The 15,371-nt window shown below is 41.0% G+C and overlaps 1 protein-coding gene across 1 annotated transcript in view; it reads left to right on the top strand.

Annotated features, from left to right (window-relative positions):
• CTNNA3 (catenin alpha 3) overlaps positions 1-15,371 on the top strand; it is a 1,377,490-nt gene that overhangs the window by 1,216,469 nt on the left and 145,650 nt on the right. The window contains 1 exon segment of the mRNA XM_039911548.1: positions 4,873-5,054. Within this exon segment, the coding sequence (XP_039767482.1) occupies positions 4,873-5,054 (182 nt within the window).

The raw sequence follows: 15,371 nt of genomic DNA, 5'->3' as shown, positions 1-15,371 counted from the left end.
CAAGGCTGCCTGTACCTAGTCTTCCCAAATCCTTCAGGCTAGGGTATTTTTTTATGCCCTGCAAAGTGTTTTCCACCTCTGTTGACCCTTATCTATCAGAGTAATGCTATATGTGGTGATAGCGAGTACTCAGCATTTCTAATTGCCTCAATTCTTTTATACCTTGCCTGATTTTTTCCCAATTCTGGGTCTTGAGCCTGTGCCCATAAAGGCTCCTTAGAAAGAAACATTCCTTCTGATTCTTTTTTGTTTCAAGTTATTTGGAAGTATGTCTGACCTATCCTGCATACTCATAAGAGAAAAACTTTCAAGAAGCCACTTGGATCTTAGTACAGTACTCTGCACACAGTAAACACTCAATAAATATGAATGAATGAATTAATGAGTCTTGGTAACCATGTGCAAATCCAAATCACAATTGAACTATAAGGGATTTGTATGTAGATATCCTAGGTGCTATTCTGAAAACCATCATCTCAATATGTTGAAGGCACACTTTACCATCTTCCTACTTGAAATAGAAAGTATACAGTAAACTGTTCATAGGAACATTCAAGACATTACCAGTTAACATGCAGAAAACCCATTTTTCTTTGAGAAGTAGGTAGCGTTTCCCTACAACACTTTAATTAGGCAAAGTACAGTCCTTCAGCAAGTAAATTATTGGCTTGAGTATTGCCCACCCATGTGAGATTACTTGATTCTCCTAAGGAATCAAGTAAGCAGAGTGACCTAGTGGATAGAGCATGGGCCTGGGAGTCAGAAGGAGCAAGGTCCTAGTCTCAGCTCCGCTATTTGTCTGCTGTGTCACCTTGGGCAAGTCATTAACTTCTCTGAACCTCAGCTACCTCATTTGTAAAATGTGGGTTAAGACTGTGAGTCACATGTGGACAGGGACAGCTCCCAACCTGATTTGTTTATATTTACCCCAGCATTTAGTCCATTGTCTGATACATAGTAAGTGTTTACCAGATTATTATTACCATCAGCTGACGGCTTTTATAAGCAATCAACTTCTTAAGAGTGTGTCTTGAGGGTAACTTTCTCCACAGAATCCCTTGTCTGTTTGTGGCAGCTTTTGTTTTCCACATTTTTTTAGTTAATAAATATATAGTAGGGAATAATAATAATGACTGAGCTCCTTATCTTCCCTCCCAAACCCTTTCCTCTCCCTGACATTCCCATCACTGTGGATGGCACTACCATCCTCCATCTCACAAGCCTGCAAACTTGGTGTCATCCTTGACTCTGCTCTCTCATTAACCCCGCACATCCAATCCATCACCAAAACCAGCCAGTCTCACCTTCACAACGTCACCAGGATCCACCCTTTCCTCTCCATCCAAACTGCTTTCTTGTTGGTACAGTCTGTCATCATATACTGACTGGATTACTGCATCAGCACCCTTTGTGATCTCTCAACCTCCTGTCTCTGCCTGCTTCCGTCTACACTTCAGTCTTCTGTAAGTCACTTAACTTCTCTGGGCCTCAGTTACCTCATCTGTAAAATAGAGATTGAGATTGTGAGCTCCATGTGGGTCAGGAACTGTGTCCTAGCTAATTAACTTCTATCTATCTCAGTGCTTAGAACGGTGTTTTGCACATAGGAAGCACTTAAGCAGAAAGACCTATTGGCAAGGGCATGGGCTTGGGAGTCAGAGGACAAGTAAAAGTGAAGATAAAACCATAAGAAATGCCAGTAGGGGGTCAGAATAGCTACGATTCTGCTTTTGTTAAGAGTGACAGTATGCTTGATGAAATAGTGTAGTGGTCAAGGCTCCTTGACCTCCATCTTCAAGGTACAGGAGTCAGGTTGTAGCAATCCTTTTTTACCTGTACATTGCAAACCCTAATAACCTATTAAGGTCCACTCACCCAAGACTTTATTTATTGATCCATTCAGTCATATTTATTGAGCACTTACTGTGTGCCGAGCACTGCACTAAGACCTTGGGAGAGTACTATATGGCAATAGACATATTCCCTGCCCACAATGAGCTTACAGTCTAGAGGGGGGAGTGAGACATTAATATAAATAAATTACAGATATGTCCATAAGTGCTGTGGGGCTGGGTTGGAGAATGACTAAAGGGAGCAAGTCAGGGCAATGCAGAAGGGAGTGGGAGAAGAAGAAAGGAGGGCTTGGTCTGGAAAGGCCTCTTGGAGGAGATGTGCCTTCAATAAAGCTTTGAAGTGGGGGAGAGTTATTGTCTGTTGGATTTGAGGTCAGAGGGCATTCCAGGCCAGGGGCAGGATGTGGGCAAGGGATCAGCAGTGAGATAGAAGAGATCAAGATTCAGTGAGAAGGTTGACATTTAGAGGAGCCATGTGTGCAGGTTGGGTTATAGCAGGAGATTAGCAAGGTAAGGAAGGAGGAGAGGAGTGTTTTAAAGCCAATGGTGAGGAGTTTTTGATGTGGAGGTGAATGGGCAATCACTGGAGTTTCTTGAGGAGTGAGGAAACATATCCTGAGTGTTTTTCTAGAAAAATGATCCAGGCAGTAGAGTCAAGTATGTACTGGAGTGTGGAGAGACAGTAGGCTAAGTCAGCATGGTACAAACCTTTCTTAAAATCAGTGATATATACAACATGAACAAATTATGACTTGATGGATTCTATGGATTTACAACGTGCTGCATTAAAAAAAACAAGTTTTCTTTTGCTACATCTGTCCCCTTCAAGCCCTCTTGGGCTCTGGGTTTTGGTGACAATCAATCCTGTGTTTTAGTCTATACATCTTCCCAGGACTATACATTTTCCCAGGACTATACATTTTCCCAGCTAATAAGTGTATCTATGGCAGAGCTGGTCACAGAGCTAGATCTCAATATTCACAAACCAAATAACCAGAATGCTTCTCCAAAGAGTGAAGAGTGGTATAGTGAGTGAGACCAAGATTCTACTCAATCAGTGTTCTGTTACCTAGTGGGGCAGCAGGATGCTAAGAGGAAAAAAAAATGGACAGGCTAAAGAAAGGAGAGTGCTTAATGAGTTATTTCAGGAAGCAAGTGGAAATCAGTGTAAATTGCAAAAAGCAAATTTAGTAAAATTTGCCAAATTTGCCAAAGGTAAAAACTGAGTTCCTTATCTTCCCTCCCAAGCCCTGTCCTCTTCCTGACTTCCCTATCACTGTGGATGGTACGACCATCCTTCCCGTTTCTCAGGCCTGCAACCTCGGTGTCATCTTTGACTCGTCTCTCTCATTCACCCCACACATCCAATCCGTTACCAAAACCTGCCGGTCTCACCTTTATAATATCGCCAAGATCTGCCCTTTCCTCTCCACCCAAACGGCTACCTTACTGCTACAGGCTCTTGTAATATCCCAGCTAGATTACTGTGTCAGCCTTCTCTCTGATCTCCCTTCCTCCTCTCTCTCCCTGCTCCAGTCTATTCTTCACTCCGCTGCCCGGCTTATCTTCCTGCAGAAACGCTCTGGGCATGTCATTCCCCTTCTTAAAAGCCTCCAGTGGTTGCCTATCAACCTCCGCATGAAACAAAAATTTCTCACTCTAGGCTACAAGGCTGTCCATCACCTTGCCCCCTCCTACCTCTCCTCCCTTCTCTCCCAGTGTCTTGGAATGCCCTCCCTCCTCACCTCCTCCAAACTAATTCTCTTCCCCTCTTCAAAGCCCTACTGAGAGCTCACCTCCTCCAAGAGGCCTTCCCAGACTGAGCATCGCCTTTTCCCTCTGCTCCCTCTGCTGCCTCTCTGCCCCCCTTCACTCCCCTCAATTAAGCCTCCCTTTTCTCCCCTTTCCCTCTGCTCCTCCCCCTCCCTTGCCCTCCCCTCAGCACTATGCTCATCTGCTCAATTGTATGTATTTTTATTACCCTATTTATTTGATTAATGAGATGTACATCCCCTTGATTCTATTTATTGCTATTGTTTTTGTCTATCTCCCCCAATTAGACTGTAAGCCCATCAATGGGCAGAGAATGTCTCTATCTGTTGCTGACTTGTTCATTCCAAGCGCTTAGTACAGTGCTCTGCACATAGTAAGCGCTCAATAAATACTACTGAATGAATAATAAAATGTAAGGAATAATCTCTTTAATTGTCATGGTGATAATATAACAGCAAGGTTAAGGGAGATTATAGTACCGCATTCATGGGAATCCTGAGAAAAAAACAAGGACTCAACTTTTATATCCAGGATGATTTTTGTGTTCACCTACCTAAAGGCAGGGCCTGAGCTAAATGCTTTCTTGAGGTCCTATCCAGATGGGTGATTTTCTTTTTTCCTAAAAGATTTCTTTGGCCATAGACTTGTTAGCAAGTGACCTTCGTAGTTTGTGAGTTCCATAAACACTTACATTGGGAAAGTTGTAGATTTGTGTTTTCATGTATTTAAGATTGATTTTGATTTCTGAGGATTAGAATTATATCTTCAATTATACACTTTCCACATTTTAGTAGGAGTTAAAACTGTTTCAAATTATAATGAGGGAAATCAGATCATGTGTTCCACTTAGAAAAACAAATCACTTAACTATATTATTGGTAACAAATAAAGGATTCATGATTCCTTTTACAAGATAATTTGTCAGGAAGTGAAGTTTTCAAGTAAATACTTTGAATGGCTTTAAATGTCATTAAATATTTTAGAAATGACCCACTGAATTTTAAATAATCTTGAAATCCAGACACTCTCATCAGTAAGAGATTAGTAGAACTTGATAAGTCTGCAAATCAATAGGAAGGTACCATTGAAAAAATGTTTGGGGAATTAAATAAGAAGGGGTGAGAACAACCAATTTTCATTTGGCCTGGTAAAATAAATATCACACCATGGTCCCTACTCTTTGTTAAATGGAAAGTGTCTGATTTACAGGGAAATGCTTTGCAAATCAAATAATCTGAAATTTCAGGCAAGAATGACTCAACTACCTGAAGCTGAAAGGGAAAAGATAGCTGAGCAGGTTGCTGATTTCAAGAAAGTCAAGAGTAAGCTGGATGCTGAAATTGAAATATGGGATGACACCAGCAATGACATCATCGTCCTGGCAAAGAAGATGTGTATGATCATGATGGAGATGACAGACTTCACCAGGTAATTATGCAGAAAAGGATATTTGTTGTGATATTTTAAAATGTTACAGATACTATATTTTGCAGGGAGGCAGGTGTAAAATCAAACTGAAATTAGGTGGCAAAGGAAATAAAATCATTTGTATTTATTGAGTTTTACTGTGTGCAGAGCATGGTACTAAGCACTTGGGTGAGTACAATATAACAATAAATGGAGCCATTCTTTGCCCACAATGAGTTTACAGTCTAGAGGAACAAATAACATTCTGTCTCACATAGGGCTCTCAATCTGAGGCAAAATTGTGAAATATATTTAGTTCTTGTGGGTGGTAAACATATCTATCAATGCTGTTATACCATACTCTCTCAAGTGCTTAGTACAGTGCTCTGCATACATTAAGTGTTCAATAAATGTAATTGATTGATTGAATTTCCATTTTCCAAATGAGGAAACTGAGGACAGAGAATTAAGTGATTTGCCCAAAGTCACACATGAGGCAAATGGCAGAACTGGGTTTAGAACTCAGATCTCCAGACTAATGGCCTGAGACAAACTGATACTGAATCAAACACAGGGAGAGGAAGGTTAGAGAAAGAGTGAGAATATATCTTGCAATCAATCAGTCAGTCATATTTACTGAGTGCTTACTGTGTGCAGAGCACTGTACTAAGTGCTTGGGAGAGGACAATATAACAGACTTGGTAGATTACATTTCCTTTTTAGAATGATTTTATAGTTTAGAGGGACTTTGAAGATGGACAACAGTTTTCTTCATTCCCTGCAAGTTTTATAGACTTTACTTGCCTACCCTACAGGTTTTTGGCTGTTTTCTAAACTGCAAATCCTTACAAATTCTAAGCACTGAAGAGAAAATAAGGGCAGATTATCAGAGCAAAACTAACTGCAAGTAAGGAAGGATTAGTGTGTCTCAGATTCAGAGTTAGAAAGCAAACTGCCTGGATCAATCAGTAGTCACATCCATGACCACAATTTTACCAGAGTGGGGGATCAGGGGAGAGGAATAAACATTATGACCTCAAAACTGTCCTGTTTTTGAGCAGTTAGAAATGAATCTGCAGATGGGTTTATTGCCAACTCTCAAGTGGTTACCTTGAACATGAAAATGTTTTATGTTTTATTAAGAGTTTCATTATTTTCAAAAGGATGAATTTATTGCCCCAAACAGCAATGCTTCATCAACTGAGGTATTTCTCTGACTTCCTAGTTTTGGTTACCTACCTCTGAGTTTCAGTAAACATGTGTGACCACTTTGCATACTAACTAGCAACAACGTATGTTGATTGAAATCCTGTATCTTTTTCCCATGAAGTGCCTGAGCAATCATCATTTTCCAATAAGGGTAAGACTTTCAGCTGATAATTTCCAAATGGCTCTGTGTGAAGAATATCTTACAGTTAATTGGATGGATATAATCTAGAAGTTATTTCAGTCCTAGTCCAGACCATGAATCATTCACAGAATTTTGGTTCCCCCCAAATCAGATGTGTCTCTGCTCCCATCTGCTTTCCCTTTGCTATCAGCAGGATTCAGCTCTCTCCACACCTCACCCCTTCTTCCTTCCTCCTGGGCATTATCTCCTCACCTGTGACTGTTAGGTCTTCTGCAGCTCTGAGCAAGTCAGGATCGGCGAGATCTTGAGTCTGTCAGACTGGAAGAGGTCCAGACAGCCAAGCCTATAATTTTGTTTTGAGGATCTGTGTAAGAAGATGGAGGTGATACCAGGCAGATATGGGAAATCCCTCCCATAGACATCTAGACATGAAGTCCCTGAGCTCTTAGGGGTCCAAGTACAGCAACAGAGGCTTTTGCCTATATGTGTTTGCATACCCAGAGTTGAGATGGGAACAAAACCTACTTTGCTCAGAGCTTACTTCAGTATGTTCTGACCAACTCACCAGACCCAGATCCCTTCATTCTAAACACGAAACAGTAGAACCTGTGCCAGAATTTGCATGCTCCATGGTGGTTTATATATTAATTATGTTTTAATATCATTGTTTTCCCATTTCTGTTAGCTAAATTCTTTCTAGAAATTAAATTGAATGAAAATAGAATTAATTGAATTGAAATTACCCTATGGGCCAAATGTGGCAGTATATCTAGCATACTGCTCTTTCCTATATACTGTATTTCAGTCAGGGAAGGCTATTTTGTTTGTTGGATTGGGGAAGCTGCTTGTTGTTGGATTTTTGTTGGATTGTTTGTTGTTGGAAGTTTGTTGGATTGGGGAATGAGGCCATGCCAATGACTCCAACACTCAGCACCTAGTGTTCCTCTTGTTCATGGTAAACCTTTAGATCTGTAACTAAAGGTTTTGCACCATTTTCTAATAACCCTTTTCTTGTCTGAAGCTGCCATGACAACTTTGATCTCTCATCCTGCTCTTACTAATTCACTATTTTCCTGAACACTGAAGAAAATGCAATGATTTCAGATAAAGGAAATAGGAAAGATGAGATTAGGGCCTTTATTTTATCCTGTGAATCTGACATAAACAATTCGCTCCTGAAATGCTAACTTTCTCAGTGTCCCTCAATCTTGTCTATCTCACCGTCAAATCATCACCTCCATCCTGCCTATGGACTGGAATGCTCTCCCTCCTCAAATCTGACAGACAATTACTCTCCCCCATTCCAAAGCTTTATTGAAGGCACATCTTCTCCAAGAGGCCTTCCCTAATTAAGCTCTCCTATCCTCTTCTCCCACTCCCTTCTGCATCACCCTGACATGCTCCCTTTATTCATCCCCGCTCCCAACCCCTCAATACTTGTGTACATATCTGTAATTTATTTATCTATGTTATTGTCTGTCTCCCCCTTGCTCACTGAGGGCAAGGAACATGTCTGCTTATGCTATATTGTACTCTCCCAAGTGCTTAGTACAGTGCTCTGCATACAGTAAGTGCTCAATACATATGATTGAATAAATCAACATAGCCACTGGCTTGTTCTTGATCTAGAACAAAATTCTCCCTTACTACCTTATAATGTGGAACAACTGGCCATCTCCAAGGCCAGTCTTATCTGTGGGGAGCAGTCCCCCATTTTTTTATTTCTTGAAACTTCTCTATTCAACCTGTCCTTGTTTTCTCCTTTATTAAAAAAAGTTAATGCCACCTCAGGCTATTCTAAATCGAGCTTGTCATATCCATTTCTGATCAAAGTGTTTGGTCATTGCATCTTCTCAGGTCCTCTTCAATATTCTTCACAGATGTTTATACCTTCTTGTACAATATTTTAGGCAGAATCCACCTGTTGTCCCATCAACGAGCTATATCGCTCATCAATCTTTGCTTTACTTCACCTATAATTCACACCACATCTTTAAAACCTGTTTGTGTTCCAGTACCTTTGACTGGGATGTGTTCCTCACTTGAGATTTCCCACAGGCACGTGTTGATTGCTCTTTGGGTTATAGCCATCATCTCTTCCTTGCTGCCTGTGGTCAAACAACATTCTGATTCAGAAGAGTTGAGAAATTATTTATGCTTCATGAGTTATCCATCAACCAGTAGCTTGATGAGAGTCATGCTGTTTGCTTCCTGAAACTTTTATAGTCCAATATGAGCCTTGTCATTCCATGGACAGAGAAGAAGCTTTTCACTTGCTTTCATCTATTCACTATTAAGAGATTCATCTGTAACCCAACTCTATAAATATGTCTGCAAAAATTACATTGTGATTGCTAGCAAAAAGGAGATGCGTCCGATGCTCCCCATCATTACTGATTTTGTCCCTAAGTCTGTTGAATAGCGACTTCATTCATTCATTCATTCATTCAATCATATTTATTGAGCGCTTACTGTGTGCAGAACATGTACTAAGCTCTTGGAAAGTACAATTCGGCAACAGATAGAGGCAATCCCTACCCAACAACTGGCTCACAGACTTCAGTATAGCTATCAATAATTTTGGTGCTCCATTTGACTCTTCTGCATAAGTGGGTATAGTTTGAACTGAAGATCAATTCTCTTAAACAACCTCAGCTCACCTTCTTGTGTTGAATCAATTTCAGTTTCCCTGGGATTATTGACAACAATATGACTTACCATTGAGCTAAGCACTTCCTTAAAATTGATAACTAAAGGACTGGAATTTGGTTTTCTCAGCTTTGTTCTCTTAGTTGGCAGAAGTGGATAAGATCCATTGTGGAATATTCTGGGTGGAATCTAGTATGCTGTCTGGTGGTCTTTAGGTTGCAAAAGTTCTTCCTGTGGTTCAGCAGGACTCTGGTGAAGACTATGGGTATATGAGAGAAAAGAAGAGTTCCTCTTTCCTGATCAGATACAGAACAGCATCTGTAAAGCTGTGAGCCCCATGTGTGAGAGGAACTGTTTCCAACCTGATTGTCTTATATCCACCCCAGTGCTTGATGCAATGTAACCTTTATGCATTTGGTGTTTACCTCACCCTTAGCCCCACAGTACTTCTGTACATATCCATAAATTATTTATATTGTCTCTCTCCTCCTCTATACTGTAAGTTTGATGTGGGCAGGAAATGAGCCTACCACCTCTGTTACAGTGTTCTTTCCCAAGCATTTAGTTCAGTGCACTGCATACAAGAAGTGCTCAATAAATACCACTGGTTGATAGTAAGTGCTTGAAAATACCATTAAAAAAACCTCTAACTCCAATTGTGTAATACTCTTCCAAGCATTTATACAGTGCTCTGCCCAAAGAAAAAATACTCAAAAAATGCCATTAATTAATTGATTGATCAACAAGGGAGAAGAGCAAATGGCAGGAACAGGAAAGGAATAGCCAACATACCACGGGTGCAATATGCCTGTAAAGAGGGGGCATTGCTCTTGGAGTCCCATCCTGGCAACATTACCTGAGCTTGCTTTCCACTAATCCACACCTTATCTCACCACCTCCATCTCACCACTATCTCACCACCATCTCACCACCACCTTGGCTTCACGGACTCCGTCCTCTCCTGGTTCTTCTCTTATCTTTCTGGCCATTCATTCTCGGTCTCCTTCGCAGGCTCCTCCTCCCCTTCCCATCCTCCAACTGTTGGGGTTCCTCAAGGGTCAGTTCTTGGCCCTCTTCTGTTCTCCATCTACACTCACTCCCTTGGTGAACTCATTCGCTTTCCCGGCTTCAACTATCATCTCTATGCAGGTGACATACAAATCTACATCTCTGCCCTGTCCTCTCCCCCTCCCTTCAGGCTCATATCTCCTCCTGGCTCCAGGACGTCTCTACCTGGATGTCTGCCTGCCACCTAAAACTCAACATGTCCAAAACTGAGCTCCTTATCTTCCCTCCCAAGCCCTGTCCTCTTCCTGACTTCCCTATCACCGTGGATGGTACGACCATCCTTCCCGTCTCTCTTCCCGTCTGTCATCTTTGACTCGACTCTCTCATTCACCCCACACATCCAATCTGTCACCAAGACCTACCGGTCTCACCTTTATAATATTGTTAAGATCCGTCCTTTCCTCTCCACCCAAACGGCTATCTTACTGCTACAGGCTCTCATAATATCCCAGCTGGATTATTTTGTCAACCTTCTCTCTGATCTCCCTTCCTCCTGTCTCTCCCCGCTCCAGTCTATTTTTCATTCTGCTGCCCGGCTCATCTTCCTGCAGAAACACTCTGGGCATGTTACTCCCCTTCTTAAAAACCTCCAGTGGTTGCTTATTAACCTCCGCACGAAACAAAAACTTCTCACTCTAGGCTACAAGGCTCTCCATCACCTTGTCCCCTCCTACCTCTCCTCCCTTCTCTCTTTCTACTGCCCACCCCATAGGCTCCGCTCCTCTGCCACCCACCTCCTCACCGTCCCCCGTTCTCGCCTATCCCGTCGACCCGTGGCCCACGTCCTCTCTCTGTCTTGGAATGCCCTCCCTCCTCATCTCCGCCAAACTAATTCTCTTCCCTTCTTCAAAGCCCTACTGAGAGCTCACCTCCTCCAAGAGGCCTTCCCAGACTGAGCTTCCCCTTTTCCCTCTTCTCCCTCTGCTTCCTCTCTACCCCCCCTTCACCTCCCCTCAGCTAAGCCCCCTTTCCCCCCCGTTTCGCTCTGCTCCTCCCCCTCTCCCTTCCCCTCCCCTCAACACTGTGCTCGTACGCTCATTTGTATGTATTTTTATTACCTTATTTATTTTGTTAATGAGATGTACATCCCCTCGATTCTATTCATTGCTATTGTTTTAATGAGATGTTCATCCCCTTGATTCTATTTATTGCTATTCTTTTTGTCTGTCTGTCTCCCCCAATTAGACTGTAAGCCCATCAGTGGGCAGGGACTGTCTCTACCTGTTGCCGATTTGTACATTCCAAGCGCTTAGTACAGTGCTCTGCATATAGTAAGCACTCAATAAATACTACTGAATGAATGAATAATCCCTGTGCACCTCAAAAAGTTCCACTGGTATTCAGTCTTCAGAGGCTATAGAAAATGTTTTTATACTATTCTGTCCTTCATATGCAAAGATGACACTAAGAAGCAAAAGCTGAAAAGGGCATCCTGATTGAATACACAGCAAAATTGTCCTCGGGTGTGCAGCTAAGGCTTTTGTTTAAGGTCTTGGCCTTTTAATTTGATCTGACTAAAGCCTCTGCTCACAGAGTCCTGATCTTTGCAAACCAGGTTCTCTGGCTGCCACTGAGGCTTCAACCACCCTTAGCTGTACTGTGCTGCAAACTACTTTTCTCTGGACCAACTGCTTGTGGTTGTCTTCAGAAAAGCAAGAAATAGGATTGATATTTTAGATTAACTCATCAGCTCTATCTTCTCACATGCTTCCTTCAGCTAAGTTGGGTTTTAAATTTTGTGTGTTTCTTCACTACTGATGTCCTGTCTTCATCCAAACATTTCTTTCGTTGCTATCACAGTGTGCTGCACTCCTGTCTGCAAATTAGCTTGTTGCATCCCCTGCCACTGTGGGAACCTATTAATCAGGGATGGGAGAATATGAATGGCAAGACGACACAAGTCAGTAGGACGCTAATCAAGTCCTTTGCCCAGGTTCTGTTCCCCAAAGTCTGGGATCCAGGCTTATCCTTGTTTCTGAAGAGAGACTCCATCATCATCATCATCATCATCATCATCATCACTGTCATCATCATCATAGACAAGTAATGACGTGAATGAAACTCCTCAAAAATCCAGCTGTGATAATGACTGAGTTCATCTTCATCTTGCATTCTTATAAAATAGGCTTTCAGTCTTCTGAGATGCTTCTAAATCAACTCTTGGTATCAACATGAACAGGGGCCAAGGAGCTGCTTAATACTCTCGCTGTAAAGGAGCTGCTGAATACTTCTGATTGAGGTTGAACTCACCCACAAGAGCATGTAATAATGGAGACTCTCTCGGTAGAGATTACAGGCTGATGAAGAGCTTGAAGTAGACTGAAGTTCTGTACCAAAACTTCTCAGGATAAGAAGTTGTCAAAGTGAAAGTGTTGGGTAGGTGAAAAGTACCAGCTAAAAGAGAAATCAGGGTCCTTCATCTGTCTGACAACTGGAGGTTTTCTTGCTGACAACCCTTCCTTTGCTGCACCACTGCAGCTTCTCTTCCATCACTGTCAGCCACATTCCTGCTCTTTTTACAACTGACTTCATATGACTAAACATATGAGCTGGCAGAGACCTATAATATCTGCCTTGGGGATGCAGTTGTATTTCTGAGTTAGGAACCACCTAGAAGGACAATTTGGAATATTACCAGATATTACCAGATCTCTAGTAGTAGTAATAGTATTTATCAAGTGCTTACTATGTGCAGAGCACTGTAACCAGGATTGGGAAAGAATACACCATCAAAAATTAGATGTGGTCCCTAAGGATTCTGCAATCATTTCTGCTTGTCAAGAATGACCTAAACTTACAAACCATTAAGAGGAAACACATGTTTTTACACACTTATTTTGTATGCGGAAACATTTGAAATGCATAATAAAGTGAATACTACATAAATTAAGTAGAATTAAACCCAATGAAAGCTACCAAGAAGTATAATGGTTCTTTTATGTACTCTAATGACATGTTTCATTAATAGTGATTTACCATTAGCCTGAAGCACACAGCAAGGCATGCATGATATCAGCTTTTTGGTCAGATTTTTAATAAGGTAGTTTGGAGTTCATAGCTTTTTAAGCTTCAAAGACACAGCAGTATAACTAGATAACATTAAACACCTGAAAATAGATACCTCATTTTCATGTCATGTGTCACCATCAGTTCAAAGGAGATAATTGTGACTTCAGAGAAGAGACACCTAATAGGGAGAATTGGGATGCTGTGGTACAAATTAGAAAGTAAAAGCATTTTAGTGCCTCATTTTTGCATCAAAAAGCTGAATTACCTGGAAACAATTGAAATAGGCCTGACCTTTCTTGGGTATTTATTAAATGCTTGCAGTGCAGTTTATCTGATACCACAAACGGCAAATTAGAGTAGGTTTAGGAAGTGCAATCCTGTTTATTTGTTGCTTTCAAATCCATTAGAAAAGAAAGATCAAACTTGCTTTAGGGGTCACCACAGAGACACCCCAAAACCTATATTTTAAGATCTGTTTTCTTCTTGTCAACTTTTTTCCAGATTCTCTATTCTTCCTAACTAGCCGAACCAAGTGATCATTGAATGTTTATATCAAAATCCAAGCACTTCCATTCTTTTATGTGAGCTTGTTCAGACAGGTTAAGCAGTGTCAGAGTTTGGATGTGAAGCACTATTAGATGAGAAAAAAGAAAGGGAAAGATAACATAATGGGTGAGCCCAGTGAAGAAGGGCAACCTGTATTTTCTGCCCTTGCTTTTGTTCCATTGTGGACTAACATTCAATCCTTACAAATGAATGTCTGACAGACTTACACAAGGTTTCTGGATTCACCTTTAAGTCACTGACTGCATGGAGGTGAGTGTGGTATAAAGCCTTCTTTAGTCCCTGTCATCCTAGCCTGGTACTGCCTCCCTTCTTCCTTCATCCCTTACCCATGCCAGCTCTTTTCCTGCTCACTCCAGAGTTCCTCTCATCCAGCCTTTGTCTCTGCTGGACTCCATCCTAGCAAACAACTCACTTTACCTCTTGATGGTACCCAAATCTGCCTTCAACGTGCCACACTTGAACTAGTCTAACATCCAAGTACTCAGAGCTTGGGCAGGGGCCAAGAAAACTAGAATTTCAGATATTTATTCTCTAAGCCTAGACCTCATTTGGGTCTGCAATATTAGTCTGAAACAAGCTGTTCAGAAAATGGTTTGCCTGGCCCTCATTGCCTCCCACATACTCTCTCTGAGAGAGGAAACTTCAGTAAGTCTCCTGGATCAATCAATCATATTTACTGAGCACTTATTGTGTGCAGTGCTTGGTAAATATGAAAATGTTGTTAAGCAGGAATGGATTCTATTTTCCCTTGCTTTGTTAAAAAACATCCAGAAGGCAGATTGTGTTAGATTGTGGGTTGAAATAAAGCAGCCAGGCAGTTCTAGTTATGTTTATCTCAATAACATTGACATATCCAATACCATATCAAGCATCCATATGAAAATGTACATCTCAAAGCCTGGTCACTCATTGAAAATATGATATCTATGAGCAGTATGGCTGATATTAACTTTTTCTGAAAACCTAAATTTTGCCTTTTTATAGTCTAAAAATGCTGCATAAATTCTTTAAATGAATATCATATCTGTGTGACGGGACTATTTTTGGCCATATTTCATATTTATCTCAAAAAAACATTGTACTAGGAGCCTTTCAGCAGCTATTTCCACTGCTATTTTTATGCCAGTTATAGCATTTGCAAAGAGCAGGATGACATTACCCTTTGTACTCAGTGAGCTTTCAGATCAGTAAAGACAATACTGAACCATGCCAAATTGAATACCTATAAGGGGGTATTGGTGACTAGGTATTTGCAGGACCACGAGTCAATATGTTGTGTTAGAATGAAAAATTTAATTAAAACACATTTCCATTTATTGATTCCAATAAATTAGAACATGTAAAAATATTTGGCTCTGAAGTTATTTGGCACTTGGCAAATTTGGCACTTCAATCTCAAAATACGTTATCAGAAAAGCATTGGAAATTGGAGCTTCGCTTAATCGACTGAAAATGGTAGTTGCTTCAGAGTTGGTCTAAGGGCATGATAGAGCAGTATTCATTTATAGGCGAGGTCCCTGGAATTGGGGAAGATGAGGCAGTTTATGCTGGCTGTTGAGTCTTTGAAAGTTTATGTAAGAACTAAGTGACAGGCTGAGCTGTAGTAAAATAATAATAATAATAATGATAATGGCATTTGTTATGTGCTTAACAATAATGATAATAATGTTGGTATTTGTTAAGTGCTTACTATG

This window comes from Ornithorhynchus anatinus, chromosome 3 (assembly GCF_004115215.2).
Source record: "Ornithorhynchus anatinus isolate Pmale09 chromosome 3, mOrnAna1.pri.v4, whole genome shotgun sequence".
In the NCBI taxonomy this organism is placed as follows: Eukaryota; Metazoa; Chordata; class Mammalia; order Monotremata; family Ornithorhynchidae; genus Ornithorhynchus; species Ornithorhynchus anatinus.
The sequence above is the reverse complement of the archived record's forward strand: the minus strand, read 5'-3'. Positions and strand labels throughout refer to the sequence as shown.